The sequence below is a fragment of the Prionailurus bengalensis genome, chromosome B1 (assembly GCF_016509475.1).
Source record: "Prionailurus bengalensis isolate Pbe53 chromosome B1, Fcat_Pben_1.1_paternal_pri, whole genome shotgun sequence".
NCBI classification, from domain to species: Eukaryota; Metazoa; Chordata; class Mammalia; order Carnivora; family Felidae; genus Prionailurus; species Prionailurus bengalensis.
The window spans coordinates 66,228,035-66,246,282 of NC_057344.1; the positions used below are offsets into that span (position 1 = coordinate 66,228,035).

General features: G+C 36.4%; 1 protein-coding gene across 3 annotated transcripts in view; it reads left to right on the plus strand.

Moving 5' to 3' along the window:
- Nucleotides 1–18,248, plus strand: part of FSTL5 (follistatin like 5) — a 796,843-nt gene that overhangs the window by 47,687 nt on the left and 730,908 nt on the right. For all 3 annotated transcript variants that reach the window (XM_043566311.1, XM_043566327.1, XM_043566320.1), the window contains exon 2: nucleotides 3,844–3,985. In XM_043566311.1, coding sequence (XP_043422246.1) covers nucleotides 3,860–3,985 — 126 coding nt within the window. In that variant the 5' untranslated portion in view covers nucleotides 3,844–3,859. The remainder of the gene's footprint in view (nucleotides 1–3,843; nucleotides 3,986–18,248) is intronic.

Sequence of the window (18,248 nt, forward strand, 5' to 3'; positions counted from 1 at the left end):
ATTAAGAAATTTTATACTTGAAAATTATAGGACTATCAATGAAAAAATTAATCATGGTTAGTAATATGAAAAGTAGATTTAAATGGTATAAATAAGTTGTATATGATGCACTGAAGGTTTACATGTTGACTTGTTATTAACTTTTGGTGAAATTTCTTAAAGTAAATATTCCTAGTCTATTGCCTCTTGGCAGAGAAAATATTTCAGGAGACTGTTGAACTAATTATCAATGTGTGGAAGTTTACTTACCCAAAATTTATGAGATTTTTGGTCACCTATTAAAATTTTGTTCATTCAGTCTATATAGTATATGAAATATTTGTAGCCCTGTGGAATATATGTGTGTGAGTGTGTGTGCATGTGTGTGAGTGTGTGTGTGAGAGTGAATTAGAAAGAGGAAGAAAAAGTGGTGCCTGGGTTAAACCACCGACTTTGGCTCAAGTCATGATCTCGTGGTTTGTGAGGTTGAGACCTGCATCGGGCTCTGTGCTCACAGCTCAGAGCCTGGTGCCTGGTTTGGATTCTGTGTCTCCCTCTCTCTCTTCCCCTCCCCCATTCATGCTCTGTGTCTCTCTCGATTTCTCAAAAGTAAATAAACATTAAAAGAGAGAGAGAGAGAGAGAGAGAGAGAGAGAGAAAGAAAAAGAGATACCCTTAAATGTTCAGCTTAGGAAATTTATGACTCCACCTTTACCCCATCATGGTGGGACAAGGTTGTGATCATACCTCTTTTCTCCCTCTCCTGTTTGACAACAGAGTAAAATAGTATTCAGAACCCTTAGAAAATATCCCTTCAGCTCAGTTGGTACTGTTTGCTTTATTCTTGGGCTCTATCTTGGATTTAAAATATTCCATCCAGTTGTCTTATAAACAAATATTTACCTCTGAGAGAAGGATTAGACTATACATCAAAATGACAGCAAAGGGATGGATTGCAAATGAAATTATTTAGTTTTCTGGGTTAGTTTTCAGACATTTTGTAGTGGTAGTGAAATAAGAATTGCATTCAATTTCATCAAAATGCAAAAAACACAATCTGTTTTTTACTATTGAATGCAGGATGACATTCATTTATGCATTCATTTATTGAGTGTCTAGTAGGTACCAGACAATTTGCCAGTCCCAGATGATATAATGCTAAAAAGAAAAAAAAAAAAACAAACAACCCAGATCCCTGCATTCATGAACTTTGAAGGAGATGATAGTTATATAATGCAGTGAAGAAGACCAACATTGTTCAAATTATCACATTAATGATGTCTAATTACAAATGGTTGCTCTGAAATAAAGGGGAACTGATCTATGAGAATGAGTAGTTAAGAAATGCAATTCAGGCTTGGTGTGATGAGGACAACCCTTAAGGGATATGTTTGATATGTGAAGGCCTTTGGGTGATAAATGGGGGTGGGGAGAGGTGAATTTCAAATGGTGGAAATACTGTATGAAAGTCTTATAGTGAGAATGGACCAAATAAGTTCAGTGTGGCTGGAGAGCAGTTCTTTGGAGGAAGAGAAAGATATGCATAGCCTAGACTCTGTGGGCACTTATAGATTATTTCAGGGATTTTGGTTTTTATTTCAAGGGTAAATGAGTATATCTTAAAGTTATTAACAAGGGCAATTACATCATGATATTTGCTTTTGACATGATCACTCAGGCTATTGGGTAGGGAATAATTCAAGGTGTATGTGCATAAATGTGGATGGCCACTGAGGATGTGATTGAGGCAATTTAGGGGACAAGTGGTGCTGATAATTAAACTAGGGTATTGACAGTAGACTGGAAAGAAACTAATGTTTGGGGTATATAGTTTGAAGGTAGAACTAACAGAATTTAAGGATGGGTTTGATATGAAAGGTAAAGGAGACAAATCTGTCTCCTTTGTCTCTGGCTTGAGTAAATAAATGAGTGGAAATCTGGGAAAGTATGACTTTATGTGGGGTTTGTATACTATAAACTGTTTTTGAAACATAAAGGTGGAGCTGTTAAGTAAGCTAACTATGCCAATCTGGAGATTGGATGAGAAGCAATAATATAAATGTTTCCCCTGCTATCTGTAAGTATAGCCTTTCTATAAAAACTTTCATAAGCCAAAAAGCATAAAATGAAGAAAGAATTGTCATTAATTTATACAGAAAAATTTTTGAATGTTCTCAGACCCCCCAAAAAACCCCTCTTAAGTCTTTTCTGATACCTTAGGAGACATCCTGCTCACAGATGCACAAAGTAAATCAAGATAAAGCATGGGCGCTCACAGACACAGTTCAAAGCTCTGGTGGCTTGGTGCTGACATGTTGAATGTAGTTGCCTGGGAAGGAGCTTGTTTGGGCCACTGTCTCTACTCCATGCTCCTGAAGCGCTCTGCTTCCTTAAGGGCTGACTGCAAAACAAATGCTCAATACTGTTAACCCCTTTCACCTTTTTGTTTTGTGAAAGCAAAAATCGCCTTCGCATTTCTTTTGGTTAGTGAAAACAGGTACTAATGTAGCTGTTCAGTAAAAGCAAAGTGGTCTAAGTTAAGTTTCAAAAAGCAGGAGGTAGCTGTAATTAAAACCACAGATGTTGAATGTTTGGCTGCATGAATAGAGTAGGTAAGTGGCTAACAACAAAATTTGATAAACTATAATATTAAATAGTGAAGCAAAGGAGTGGGATGAACTTGCAAAAGGGCTGAGAAGGAGTTTTCTTTACAGAAATTCTACAGAAATGGAAGTCAGGGGTGTCATAAAATTCCAGGTAAAGTGACCATTTCTTGAAAAAAAGAAATGTTACTTGGATAGGGTGATAGAAATGCTTGCATGGGCTCGGTTCAGAAATTAGCTAGAATGAGATACACAACTCTTTCAGAAAATTGAAAAAGTAGAAGAGAAAAATGATCTTTAAAAAATCTTAAAAAACCTTAAGATTTGAGCATCTTAAAAGATGGACATTAATAATTGAGTGGGGACTTTAGAAAACAGTAACCAGCATGGTTAAATACTTGGTTAAGTTTCTCAAGAAGTCAGATGTACGGTATGGATTAGACAGGAGCAGAAATAGCTCTTTTTTTTTTTTTGGCACATTAGGTGCAAATATATGTTGGTGAAAATGATAAAAAGAAATATAGTTTAATTCAAAGCATTTATTTGTTGGTTAGGAAGAGGGCTTAGAGTTATATGATAATAAATTTATGCCATTTTACAATTTCTCTTGTGTGTCCAAAGACACAGAGAAGCGGAAAGACTCGTATAGTTTTGAGTTTAAAGCACTTATGAAGAATTTTTTTGAAAATATTCTTTGTGATAGTGTTGGAAAAATGCACTCACAACTCAATATAACTGTCTGCCTAATTTTTGTTGTACCTCAGTTTATGAAGTGCCTACCATAAAAGACTGCCTTATCCAACTGTCAGCAGTCTTTACTAGTGAATTATTTTAGTTAAGTGATATTCATCAAATGTACTCAAAGAGGAGTTCAAGATTTATAAGTATGTTGATAATTGTACTCTATATAGATGCTTAGAAAATTAACCATGGTTTAAAGTTGTTTTTTTTTTCATTTTCATTTTCTTTCAACTTGATTTTAATTATTTTTTTCCTCAATACATTTTGATTGGCTTCTATATTTCTATGTATGTAATGTGTAAAGCTGTACGAGTGAGAAATTTTTTAAAAAACTGTTTGTTATGATGAAGGGGATCCTAATCTTTAATTGGAGAGGCTTACCTGTTATGCATTCAGTTGACAGTTGCCTACAAGTATTGATTAGATCTGTGGAGATTTCTACGCACTATTCAATATTTCTTGATGCATTTTTAAAATATATAATGCATTTTCTGATTACTTGCAATGATAATTTTCACAGGTGGAAAGCAATAAGAATGTTTAAGTGCTGGTCAGCTGTTTTGGTTCTTGGATTCATTTTGCTGGAGTCAGAAGGAAGGCCAACCAAAGAAGCAGGATATGGCCTTAAATCCTACCAACCTCTAATAAGATTGCGACACAAGGTACAGTCACCATTCTGAATTTGCACACAATGCCTACCAATTATGAACTAAACTACTAGGTGTCTGCTTTATTATTCACTCAGGAGCACTTATGTCAGTATATGCCCTCAGAATAAAATTTCCATATAAAAATGCACATTTAAAAATGAGAAATTACTAATTTAGAAATTTATAATTTGGGGAATTAAATATTTCTTGACAAAATATAGAGATGGTTTATTGAAAAAAAATCATTAAAATTTACATTAAGCCATAGTAATGGATTTATAAAAATAAGTAAATCTGTTAACCTAATCAATCAGATAGTTTCTGTCATTTCCATATTAAGTTTAGGACTTTTTAAACTAAACATAAGTGTTATGTTTTTTAATTAGCAATAAAAGTAAATAAAAAAGGATATCTATTCCATCTGGAGATATATAGGTTGACAAAGAATTAGAATTTGTAGAAATCATTAGACATTTTAATTTCATAAAATTCATGTTATTTTATATTGGGCAAATACATCACTTCCTTATTATAAATATTTTCAAACATAAAATAAGTTGATATTTAGACATACTATAAATTATATAGATTACTTATGTTAATTAATTATATTAATTATATTATACTTATATTAATTAAGCTAGTGCTTTATTTTAATAACAGATCATTATGCTAAAGCAGTTTCATCCAATCAAATTAATTTAATCAAATTAGATTAAATCAAATCAAATCAATACATTTTGGTCTTAATAGAAAGCAGATAATAATAATAATTATTGGAGAAAATATATATTTTAAAATTTCTTATGTTACTTGTCTTAAAAGAAACACTTGAAATAAATATAAGTACAGTTGACCCTTGAACAACATGGGGTTATTTAACATGGGGTTAGGGGCACTGACCCCTGCATAGTCAAAAATCTAAGCATAACTTTTGACTCCCTCAAATCTTAAATACTAATAGGCTACTGTTGACTGAATATAAACAGTTGATTAACACAGATTTTGTATTGTATATGTGTTATATGCTATATTCTCACAATAAAGTTAGCTAGAGAAAAAAACATTTTTAAAAATTAGAAGGAAAAGAAAATTTACATTTATACTACTGTACTACATTTATTTTAAAAATCATGTATAAGTGGACCCACCCAGTTCAAACCTGTGTTGTATAAATACATGTATGTTTTCATGCATATATTTTTGCTAAAATTCTTTCATAATATTACAGCGTTTTGATAAAATAGGTAACTTTTACTTGGATTTTTATGTGCCAGACCATAGGGTAAGCTCTTAAATGTCATATTTTATTTAATCTCCAAACAATCTTATAAAGATGTACCAGTTTAATTTTATATATGAAAAATCAACTTTATAGAAAATTAAGGGATTCAATGAATGCATACATTTATTAAATATATTAACTGACTAGGGTAATGTGAAGTATAAGCTTGATAGCCAGAAAAGAAATAAAATAAGTAAAATATGAAAATATACTTCAATGTCAAAAATCATTGTTGAAATTTATTCATGTGTGAAAGGAGATAAGTTTCTAGGTAAATGCAGCTGGAGAATTGGACCTGTTCTGCTACCTTTCAATTATCATTTGTGTTCCCTACCTCACAGACTGTCAGTTTCATCCTACTCCAATTTTTAGAAATAATAACTGCTTTATGAATACTCTGAAAACACTATTAATGCAATGTATTGGCTTATTTTGTTACATACTAGTAATTATTTAATCTTTCTGTTTGTCTCCCCTGAGTTATATGTTTTGAGGTCGGAAACTATGCCTTTCTAATCTTTTCATTCTGGTGCCATGAGTATAATTGATACTGTTTAATTGACTCCATGGCAGAGAAATGATCAGCAGAATGCATGGCTATGCTGTTTATTGTTCTTCTGCTAAATATAATACCACAGGTTTTTATGTGTCAGTGTACGTTTATAAACAAACCATTTTGAATTAAATGTGGATATTGAAGATAAATTATTTATCATGTATTGCCATGAGATTTAAACCTTTAAAGAAAAGAAACAACACAGTGAGTCAAGCCTGTTTTAGAAACACAGATAATCACTCCAAATGATCAAAGTTACCTCTCAGTCTTTTCCATCTCTATGGGTCTTACCTCTGAATAGTTACAGATAATATATTATTACTGTTATTTAAAAACAAAATGGCAGAGAATATTAGTAATACCTAACTTTCCAACAATTTTGGACAGAGGTAAAATTAAGTTATAAAAGGCATTTTGTGAATGTGTGTGTGAAAGTGTGTATCTTGACAAAAGTAAAGAATATCCTAGGTTGTGCCAGTCCCTGCCAAAACCCCACCAAGTACTTTCCACTCACTAGCAACACCCCTACCCAACCACAGGGAATCCAAGGTCTTTATTTCCCCAAGACCTTGAGGATTAAGCTCATTATAGTCTATCTATCTATCTATCTATCTATCTATCTATCTATCTATCTATCTATCATCTATCTATCTATCTATTTAAAGTAGGCTCCAACACGGGGCTTGAACTCGACCCTGAGATCAAGACCTGAGCTGAGATCAAGGGTCAGATGCTCAACCGACTAAGCCACCCAGGCACCCTGCCTTTATTTCTGTTTGAATCAATTATTATTTGGATTCCAGAAATGCCCTGCCATCCTTTTTCCACTGATTCCCATTTCAGTTATGCTTAGTTGCAACGTTAGTGGTAAGGCTTTCATAAACCATAATTAAAAACTGTTACAGTCACAGACATTTTCTATCTCTCCTTTTAAAATACATTTTCATCTATAGAACTTATCACCATTTGTCATATATATTTATATGAGAAATATATATGTTTTATATGTGTATGTGTATATTTGACTTATTTATTAGTTTACTGGATTGTTCCCTTCCATCATGATGTGAGCCACTATTCATCTTGGTATCCTACAGCACCTAAAATTGTATTTGGCACATGGCCAACATTTAATAAATATGTATGGAATGAATGATTCCACCTGCTGACTAGAATAAGGCTTAAATAATATATTATATGGTATATATAATTATAGTATATAGTTTATTATAATTATTAATAAATTAGGTATGATTTTTCTATTAATTTATCATAGTAAGATCAACAGAGAAATACTTAATAAAATGTTTAAAATAGATTATTTTAGCATACATGAATTAATTTACTATTATTTGTTATTTCCTATTATTTGTTATTACTTATTTTAAATAAAAATGGTTTTATTTAAATCACAAAGAATATAAATGTCTATATTTCTGTAAGACTTAGGAATACACAAGAAGATTTTCTTTTTTTTTTTTTTTTTTTTTTCTGAAATTTATTGACAAATTGGTTTCCATACAACACCCAGTGCTCATCCCAAAAGGTGCCCTCCTCAATACCCATCACCCACCCTCTCCTCCCTCCCACCCCCCATCAACCCTCAGTTTGTTCTCAGTTTTTAACAGTCTCTTATGCTTTGGCTCTCTCCCATTCTAACCTCTTTTTTTTTTTTTCCTTCCCCTCCCCCATGGGTTCCTGTTCAGTTTCTCAGGATCCACATAAGAGTGAGACCATATGGTATCTGTCTTTCTCTGTATGGCTTATTTCACTTAGCATCACACTCTCCAGTTCCATCCACGTTGCTACAAAAGGCCATATTTCATTTTTTCTCATTGCCATGTAATATTCCATTGTGTATATAAACCACAATTTCTTTATCCATTCATCAGTTGATGGACATTTAGGCTCTTTCCATAATTTGGCTATTGTTGAGAGTGCTGCTATGAACATTGGGGTACAAGTGGCCCTACGCATCAGTGCTCCTGTATCCCTTGGATAAATTCCTAGCAGTGCTATTGCTGGGTCATAGGGTAGGTCTATTTTTAATTTTCTGAGGAACCTCCACACTGCTTTCCAGAGCGGCTGCACCAATTTGCATTCCCACCAACAGTGCAAGAGGGTTCCCGTTTCTCCACATCCTCTCCAGCATCTATAGTCTCCTGATTTGTTCATTTTGGCCACTCTGACTGGCGTGAGGTGATACCTGAGTGTGGTTTTGATTTGTATTTCCCTGATAAGGAGCGACGCTGAACATCTTTTCATGTGCCTGTTGGCCATCCGGATGTCTTCTTGAGAGAAGTGTCTATTCATGTTTTCTGCCCATTTCTTCACTGGGTTATTTGTTTTTCGGGTGTGGAGTTTGGTGAGCTCTTTATAGATTTTGGATACTAGCCCTTTGTCCGATATGTCATTTGCGAATATCTTTTCCCATTCCGTTGGTTGCCTTTTAGTTTTGTTGGTTGTTTCCTTTGCTGTGCAGAAGCTTTTTATCTTCATAAGGTCCCAGTAATTCACTTTTGCTTTTAATTCCCTTGCCTTTGGGGATGTGTCGAGTAAGAGATTGCTACGGCTGAGGTCAGAGAGGTCTTTTCCTGCTTTCTCCTCTAAGGTTTTGATGGTTTCCTGTCTCACATTTAGGTCCTTTATCCATTTTGAGTTTATTTTTGTGAATGGTGTGAGAAAGTGGTCTAGTTTCAACCTTCTGCATGTTGCTGTCCAGTTCTCCCAGCACCATTTGTTAAAGAGGCTGTCTTTTTTCCATTGGATGTTCTTTCCTGCTTTGTCAAAGATGAGTTGGCCATACGTTTGTGGGTCTAGTTCTGGGGTTTCTATTCTATTCCATTGGTCTATGTGTCTGTTTTGGTGCCAATACCATGCTGTCTTGATGATGACAGCTTTGTAGTAGAGGCTAAAGTCTGGGATTGTGATGCCTCCTGCTTTGGTCTTCTTCTTCAAAATTCCTTTGGCTATTCGGGGCCTTTTGTGGTTCCATATGAATTTTAGGATGGCTTGTTCTAGTTTCGAGAAGAATGCTGGTGCAATTTTGATTGGGATTGCATTGAATGTGTAGATAGCTTTGGGTAGTATTGACATTTTGACAATATTTATTTTTCCAATCCATGAGCAGGGAATGTCTTTCCATTTCTTTAAATCTTCTTCAATTTCCTTCAGAAGCTTTCTATAGTTTTCAGCATACAGATCCTTTACATCTTTGGTTAGATTTATTCCTAGGTATTTTATGCTTCTTGGTGCAATTGTGAATGGGATCAGTTTCTTTATTTGTCTTTCTGTTGCTTCATTGTTAGTGTATAAGAATGCAACTGATTTCTGTACATTGATTTTGTATCCTGCAACTTTGCTGAATTCCTGTATCAGTTCTAGCAGACTTTTGGTGGAGTCTATCGGATTTTCCATGTATAATATCATGTCATCTGCAAAAAGCGAAAGCTTGACTTCATCTTTGCCAATTTTGATGCCTTTGATTTCCTTTTGTTGTCTGATTGCTGATGCTAGAACTTCCAGCACTATGTTAAACAGCAGCGGTGAGAGTGGGCATCCTTGTCGTGTTCCTGATCTCAGGGAAAAAGCTTTCAGTTTTTCCCCGTTGAGGATGATGTTAGCTGTGGGCTTTTCATAAATGGCTTTTATGATCTTTAAGTATGTTCCTTCTATCCCGACTTTCTCAAGGGTTTTTATTAAGAAAGGGTGCTGGATTTTGTCGAAGGCCTTTTCTGCATCGATTGACAGGATCATATGGTTCTTCTCTCTTTTTTTGTTAATGTGATGTATCACGTTGATTGATTTGCGAATGTTGAACCAGCCCTGCATCCCAGGAATGAATCCCACTTGATCATGGTGAATAATTCTTTTTATATGCCGTTGAATTCGATTTGCTAGTATCTTATTGAGAATTTTTGCATCCATATTCATCAGGGATATTGGCCTGTAGTTCTCTTTTTTTACTGGGTCTCTGTCTGGTTTAGGAATCAAAGTAATACTGGCTTCATAGAATGAGTCTGGAAGTTTTCCTTCCCTTTCTATTTCTTGGAATAGCTTGAGAAGGATAGGTATTATCTCTGCTTTAAACGTCTGGTAGAACTCCCCTGGGAAGCCATCTGGTCCTGGACTCTTATTTGTTGGGAGATTTTTGATAACCGATTCAATTTCTTCGCTGGTTATGGGTCTGTTCAAGCTTTCTATTTCCTCCTGATTGAGTTTTGGAAGCGTGTGGGTGTTCAGGAATTCGTCCATTTCTTCCAGGTTGTCCAATTTGTTGGCATATAAGTTTTCATAGTATTCCCTGATAATTGTTTGTATCTCTGAGGGATTGGTTGTAATAATTCCATTTTCATTCATGATTTTATCTATTTGGGTCATCTCCCTTTTCTTTTTGAGAAGCCTGGCTAGAGGTTTGTCAATTTTGTTTATTTTTTCAAAAAACCAACTCTTGGTTTCGTTGATCTGCTCTACAGTTTTTTTAGTTTCTATATTGTTTATTTCTGCTCTGATCTTTATTATTTCTCTTCTTCTGCTGGGCTTAGGCTGCCTTTGCTGTTCTGCTTCTAGTTCCTTTAGGTGTGCTGTTAGATTTTGTATTTGGGATTTTTCTTGTTTCTTGAGATAGGCCTGGATTGCAATGTATTTTCCTCTCAGGACTGCCTTTGCTGCGTCCCAAAGCGTTTGGATTGTTGTATTTTCATTTTCGTTTGTTTCCATATATTTTTTAATTTCTTCTCTAATTGCCTGGTTGACCCACTCATTCGTTAGTAGGGTGTTCTTTAACCTCCATGCTTTTGGAGGTTTTCCAGACTTTTTCCTGTGGTTGATTTCAAGCTTCATGGCATTGTGGTCTGAAAGTAAGCATGGTATAATTTCAATTCTTGTAAACTTATGAAGGGCTGTTTTGTGACCCAGTATATGATCTATCTTGGAGAATGTTCCATGTGCACTCGAGAAGAAAGTATATTCTGTTGCTTTGGGATGCAGAGTTCTAAATATATCTGTCAAGTCCATCTGATCCAATGTCTCATTCAGGGCCCTTGTTTCTTTATTGACCGTGTGTCTAGATGATCTATCCATTTCTGTAAGTGGTGTATTAAAGTCCCCTGCAATTACCACATTCTTATCAATAAGGTTGCTTATGTTTATGAGTAATTGTTTTATATATTTGGGGGCTCCGGTATTCGGCGCATAGACATTGATAATTGTTAGCTCTTCCTGATGGATAGACCCTGTAACTATTATATAATGTCCTTCTTCATCTCTTGTTACAGCCTTTAATTTAAAGTCTAGTTTGTCTGATATAAGTATGGCTACTCCAGCTTTCTTTTGGCTTCCAGTCGCATGATAAATAGTTCTCCATCCCCTCACTCTCAATCTAAAGGTGTCCTCAGGTCTAAAATGAGTCTCTTGTAGACAGCAAATAGATGGGTCTTGTTTTTTTATCCATTCTGATACCCTATGTCTTTTGGTTGGCGCATTTAATCCATTTACATTCAGTGTTATTATAGAAAGATACGGGTTTAGAGTCATTGTGATGTCTGTATGTTTTATGCTTATAGTGATGTCTCTGGGACTTTGTCTCACAGGGTCCCCCTTAGGATCTCTTGTAGGGCTGGTTTAGTGGTGACAAATTCCTTCAGTTTTTGTTTGTTTGGGAAGACCTTTATCTCTCCTTCTATTCTAAATGACAGACTTGCTGGATAAAGGATTCTTGGCTGCATATTTTTTCTGTCTAGCACCCTGAAAATCTCGTGCCAATTCTTTCTGGCCTGCCAAGTTTCAAAAGAGAGATCAGTCACGAGTCTTATAGGTCTCCCTTTATATGTGAGGGCACGTTTACCCCTTGCTGCTTTCAGAATTTTCTCTTTATCCTTGTATTTTGCCAGTTTCACTATGATATGTCGTGCAGAAGATCGATTCAAGTTACGTCTGAAGGGAGTTCTCTGTGCCTCTTGGATTTCAATGCCTTTTTCCTTCCCCAGTTCAGGGAAGTTCTCAGCTATGATTTCTTCAAGTACCCCTTCAGCACCTTTCCCTCTCTCTTCCTCCTCTGGGATACCAATTATGCGTATATTATTTCTTTTTAGTGTATCACTTAATTCTCTAATTTTCCCCTCATACTCCTGGATTTTTTTATCTCTCTTTTTCTCAGCTTCCTCTTTTTCCATAACTTTATCTTCTAGTTCACCTATTCTCTCCTCTGCCTCTTCAAGCCGAGCTGTGGTGGTTTCCATTTTGTTATGCATTTCGTTTAAAGCGTTTTTCAGCTCCTCGTGACTGTTCCTTAGTCCCTTGATCTCTGTAGCAAGAGATTCTCTGCTGTCCTGTATACTGTTTTCAAGCCCAGCGATTAATTTTATGACTATTATTCTAAATTCACTTTCTGTTATATTATTTAAATCCTTTTTGATCAGCTCATTAGCTGTTGTTATTTCCTGGAGATTCTTCTGAGGGGAGTTCTTCCGCTTGGTCATTTTGGATAGTCCCTGGCGTGGTGAGGACCTGCAGGGCACTTCCCCTGTGCTGTGGTGTATACCTGGAGTTGGTGGGCGGGGCCGCAGTCAGACCTGATGTCTGCCCCCAGCCCACCGCTGGGGCCACAGTCAGACTGGTGTGTGCCTTCTCTTCCCCTCTCCTAGGGGCGGGATTCACTGTGGGGTGGTGTGGCTCGTCTGGGCTACTTGCACCCTGCCAGGCTTGTGATGCTGGGGATCTGGCGTATTAGCTGGGGTGGGTAGGCAAGGTGCTTGGGGGCAGGAGGGGCAGGCTTAGATCGCTTCTCCTTAGGTGATCCACTTCAGGAGGGGCCCTGTGGCAGCGGGAGGGAGTCAGATCCGCTGCCGGAGGTTTGGCTCCGCAGAAGCGCAGAGTTGGGTGTTTGCGCAGGAGCGAGCAAGTTCCCTGGCAGGAACCGGTTCCCTTTGGGATTTCGGCTGGGGGATGGGCGGGGGAAATGGCGCTGGCGAGCGCCTTTGTTCCCCACCAAACTGAGCTCTGTTGTCAGGGGGCTCAGCAGCTCTCCCTCCCTTTGTCCTCCAGCCTTCCCGCTTTCCTAGCAGAGCTGTTAATTTCTGACCTCCCAGACGCTAAGTCGCGCTTGCTGTCGGAACACAGTCCGCCCGGCCCCTCCGCTTTTGCAAGCCCGACTCGGGGGCTCTGCTTGGCCGGCGAGCCGCCCCTCCGCCCTGGCTCCCTCCCGCCAGTCCTTGGAGCGCGCACCGCCTCGCCCCCCTTCCTACCCTCTTCCGTGGGCCTCTCGTCTGCGTTTGGCTCCGGCGACTCTGTTCTGCTAATCCTCTGGCGGTTTTCTGGGTTATTTAGGCAGGTGTAGATGGAATCTAAGTGATCAGCAGGATGTGCAGTGAGCCCAGCGTCCTCCTAAGCCGCCATCTTGCCGCAACTCCTAGACATCTTTCTTCACAAGAAGATTTTCTATTTGGTTTAGGCTCCACTGTATTGAATATATTTATTGACTAAAAAACTATAAAATAAATAATAGGTAAACTAGATCTTGAGATATAATTAGTTAGCTATTTTCCACATTTTCCCCAGAAAGATGTCAGTACTTTGAGTCAAAACAAATATTATGTTTAGGACTCATGTTTACCAAATGTCTGTGTGCCAACTGTATAATGAATCCTCGTTAGGGAGAAAAAGTGAAATGTGACTTATTTGTCAGATTACATAGAAATATATTGTAGATAGAAATATATATGTACATATTTTTATCATTTATAACTATATGTACACATAAATATGATTGAAAACCTATGTCTGTGTCTCAAGATAAAAATGAATACCATATAAATTCATCATGCTAATTATAGAAATTCTAATTATAGTCCACAGTATGTCTGAAGGAGCTGATCATGTGTTTTAACTGCTGTGTTATCCAACAGGCATTTATGAAACATCAAATGTAAGGATTCAATAGTTTTATTCCATACATTAGGTCATTTAATTATGAATATTCATATGCAGTAAGGAATTTTATTATTTCTTAGATGAGGAAATTAGATTCACAAATGTATAGTAATTTTTACTGTCACATACCTAGAAATTTAGGAGAAAGGATTTAGGATTGAATATACAGAGACTAAATAATGCAGAGTACACAATGAGAACTTTTTATAGTAATTTGACCTGTGTGCCATATATTTCCTATCCTCCCCACATTCTGATCACATTGTAGGAAGGTAGGATATTATATCCCTGTCGTTGGATGGCACTGTGTGTAGTTCTGGCCAATGAGTTAATAGAAGTGCCATGGAATGCATCTGGACTGAACATTTGACTACACTTACAAAATGTTCCTGAACTCTCTTTTTCCTCTAGCATTACAAACAGCATCTGTTCAAGGTAGTGGTTGCTTAATCATCCCAAGTATCTAAATAACTAGGAGGAGTAAAACACCCAGGTAATTAGTGATTGTCTTTAAAGGTAAAATGAAAGAGAGAAAAAACAAAATAAAACAAAACACTTTCATTTTAAACCACTGAGATTTGAGAGTTGTTTGTTATCTCAGCATGACCATAGACTATCCTCACCAATAAGGACAGAACTAGAACTTAACTCATATCACCTAATCAGAAATCCTGGGTTCCTTTGTCTGTACTATCCTGGTTTCTTATTTTATTTCCATTCTTTGGATTTTTCTTACTCTCCTTTCTCTATTTCTTTCTTGTCTCTACTTCTTTCTGGGTCATAATTTCCCATCATAGTATAATTTCTTATTGTATTTACAACCCTTAATATGTGTGTCCTAATATTTTAGCATATTGTCATATACTCTAATTGGTTGGTTGTAAATCCTGTTAGGAACAGAACTATACCTTACATCCCTTTTCTTACCTATAGCGCTGATCACATTGCTGCATCATTTGCTGCTGCTGATAATCAAAGTTAGGCTTGAAGGAAGACCTTATGAGGACAACAGGAGTGTTCTTTGAGTATACCTAGTGGTGCCACTTAAAGACCTTAAAATTCTTACATCTTCATGTGACCAGAGAATGCTATGTCCAACTTAATGGTACAGAACTACTCCTGCAAATCAAAAGGGGTTTATGATTCCTTTACCTTCTAAATCAAAATGTTTGTCTATGAGAGTAGTTACTATATAAATGGACAGAGTTAGGATAATTTAATACATCCATAGAGTGCTGCTATGCACCATTTTACAGAATACTTCAAAGATGTCATTTGTGGGAGATGAGTTTTTTCTTTTGGTATTAAAAAATAGTAGCTGTGGATTGGTGAGAGTAGTAGGAGAGAACTCTAGGGCAGGAGACAAACATTAAACAGCTCATCAAAACCATGACTGCTTAGAGGCTGGAAACCTTCAGGCAAACCCAGCAGCATTATTTCCTGACTGAGGAAAAATTGTTCCATTCCATCTGAAATATCTGACTGCTTGTAGCATGTTCAACAGAAGGATCTTAAAATGTTAATATATTCTGCAGAGGTCAGAAAGCAAATCAGCACAGTAGATAAGAGCAACAAATGGTGGCAATGAAGGGAGTGAGGGAGTACTGGTCAAATAATCAATTAAATATTAAAGACTGCACTAATTAATATATAAATCGAACTATTTATGCCATATACATCATAATGGCCGAATATTATTAATAAATCACAGATTTTTTCTAGTCAAGTAAATTATGTTTGAAAAATAAGAACATTTTTGGAATTTTATTTCTGAGAAATGAAATTCCAGTATTAACTGAGCTAGTTCCCAGACAAGGTTAAACGAGCACATATCACAGAGAATGCTACATGAGAAGATATGTGAGTTGAAGGACACCATGTCTATTGTATGGCCCATAAGCCTGCCTTTTCTTTGTGTCAGAGAAAAACATGACCTTTATTACTCTGGACGGCAAGTATTCCTGCACTTCTCTGTGAATGGACATACAAACTCTTCTAAGGCTATAAATACACTTTCTCTTTGCTCCAGTGAGAGGTGTTATCTCTATGTTTCAAGACAGTTTTTCTATCCAAATATCCCTGGCAAGATAGTCCAGAGCAAATGGCTCAGTGTCTCTGTACATGAGGCCTCAGTACATGAGGGGCCATGGAAGATTTTCTCTCAATGCGTATGGAGAGCACCACATTTAACAGGAAGTTAGAATTGCCATCAGGTATATCTAAAGCCAAAATTAATTCTGTGTGTGTTTCCAAGTTGATGTGAATACCCAGTGTGTGGTTATAGGATCGTCTTAGCTTTTTCCTGGTTAACTTTGTCCTTTCTGGAACTCTAAGGGGAGAGAAATAGTTTTCTTACCTTTGGATGTGTTGCTTGCATGTTTGTTCCATCAAACCAGGGTATATTTGATAAACTGGGGAAAATTGGCATGCAGTGGACTGAATCATTCTGCCTAACAAAACTAAGTCAAGAAAGGGATATATCTAACTTTTAAAATTCTCAAGGTGAAGACCTGCTACAGAAAATTGTCATTTTATCCCTTCAAGAAGGAATTCTCAAAGCAGTACTGTTATTATAGATGTGTAAGGTGGTATGCAAAACAGGATGCTCCTTTACAGTTCTCTGACTCTACATTAAACTATTTTTTGTAAACCTTTAAAAGTAGCTATAACTTGAAAGACTGGAGCTACTTTGCATTGAAGATTTAAAGTTTTGAAATGTTAAAAATATGATGTTTTAGCATTCTATTTACATCTATTCACAAAGTATAACAAAGTAGGCAAATAAAGTCAAATTTATATAGTACATTAAAGCCAAGCTTGTGAGAATTCCAGAAAACTTCTTACGTATCAGCCTTGGGCACATATCATGTTTTCTACCATCCCAATATGGATTTTCATGTGATTTGAGTCACAGTGCTTCCTCCAATGCAATGATTTTAAAAATTATCCTGATAGTTAAAATAATGGTTTTACCCTTGTTTTTCTAACAGTCATTGATTCGTTTACTAATCAACAAATACCAAAATATTAGGACCTACGTACAATGAAATGTTTGTCATTACTGTTCATTTTCTTTAGGTTGACTTCCAAAGCCTTCTTGTCTTTAGATCTGGTTGTCTTTTCTCACCATTTCTGTGGCGAGGAGAGTACTACATCATATTAGCTTGATAGAAAATCCACCTATTAACACATCCTTATTATTTGCTAATTAAGCACATTATGCTACTTTATATTCAAAAAACAAAATATAGGTGTGTTGTTTAAAACAGGGTTCAATGTGGATATGCTACACTGTAGATGTAGGAAAAAGGATTGTGAGTTAACAGGTCGTGAGTTAAAGGTGAATGAAGTAGAAATGCCTTTATCTGATCATTAATATTAATATATTGCATGATAGCATTTGCATTCACTACTTTAATGTGTAAATTAATTATAAGTTGTTTTGTACATCTTCAATTATTAAAATTCTATTGTGAATTCAATTACCACACCTCTGTATTATAAATGAAAGGAAATATCCTGATTCATGAGCTTGATATTCAGCATGTTTAAAAGGTAAACACCCTACGGTATATGAACCACAAATGAGTGTGTGGTATTACTTTTAACTAATATCACTCACTGTTTGTTTCAGGCATCAGTTCCCTATGTACGAGCTGAGAGTTAGGTTTTTAGAGCCACAAAATAGTCGAAAATACTCAATCCATTTAAAAATATATATAAAGCCAAGGACCTGAGAGGAAAAGTTCTTTGTTGAGGATCACACAGGTGGGTGTTGCTTGGCTAATATTAGAATCCAGATTTTCCAACTTCCAAAAAAGTTTTCTTTTCCTTTAACACTCAAGTCCAGGTTTTCATCAGCAAAAATATGCATTCACTCATTATATCAACACACATTTATTAAGTAGCTGCTGAACAAAATGATTCAAATTAAGTTCTTAAATACACTTGCTGGTATGCCTGTGATCATTGGTGAAGTAAACCTCTCAAATGAGTGGGTTGAAAATACAATAAAAGACCTTATTTAATATATAGCAAGGGAACTGGCCCTCAGGGAGAGCCAGTGCCAAGTTTGCTTCATAGAGAGTAGTCTACAGGAAATTTAGTAGTCTACAGCATATTTGCTGGGCTAGGCACTAGAAAAAACGTGCTTAGTTAAGTTGTTGAACTAGTCACCAGGCTGTCTGAAAGTGATTGTGAGTTTATCAGTTGTGTGGGTTAAACAAACAGCCCATTCAGAGATGGGGTTGTCAGTCATTACACTAACAATTGGTAGAAATATTGGACAACATAAAAATTCTATTTTAAACATTCTGTCAGGGGCTTCTGGGTGGCTCAGTTGGTTAACAGTCAGACTTCAGCTCAGGTCATATCTCAAGGTTTGTGGGTTTGAGCCCCGTGTCAGGCTCTGTGCTAACAGCTCAGAGCCTGGAGCCTGCTTTGTATTCTGTGTCGCCCTCTCTCTCTCTCTCTCCCTCCCCCGCTCATGCTCTCTCTGTCTCTCT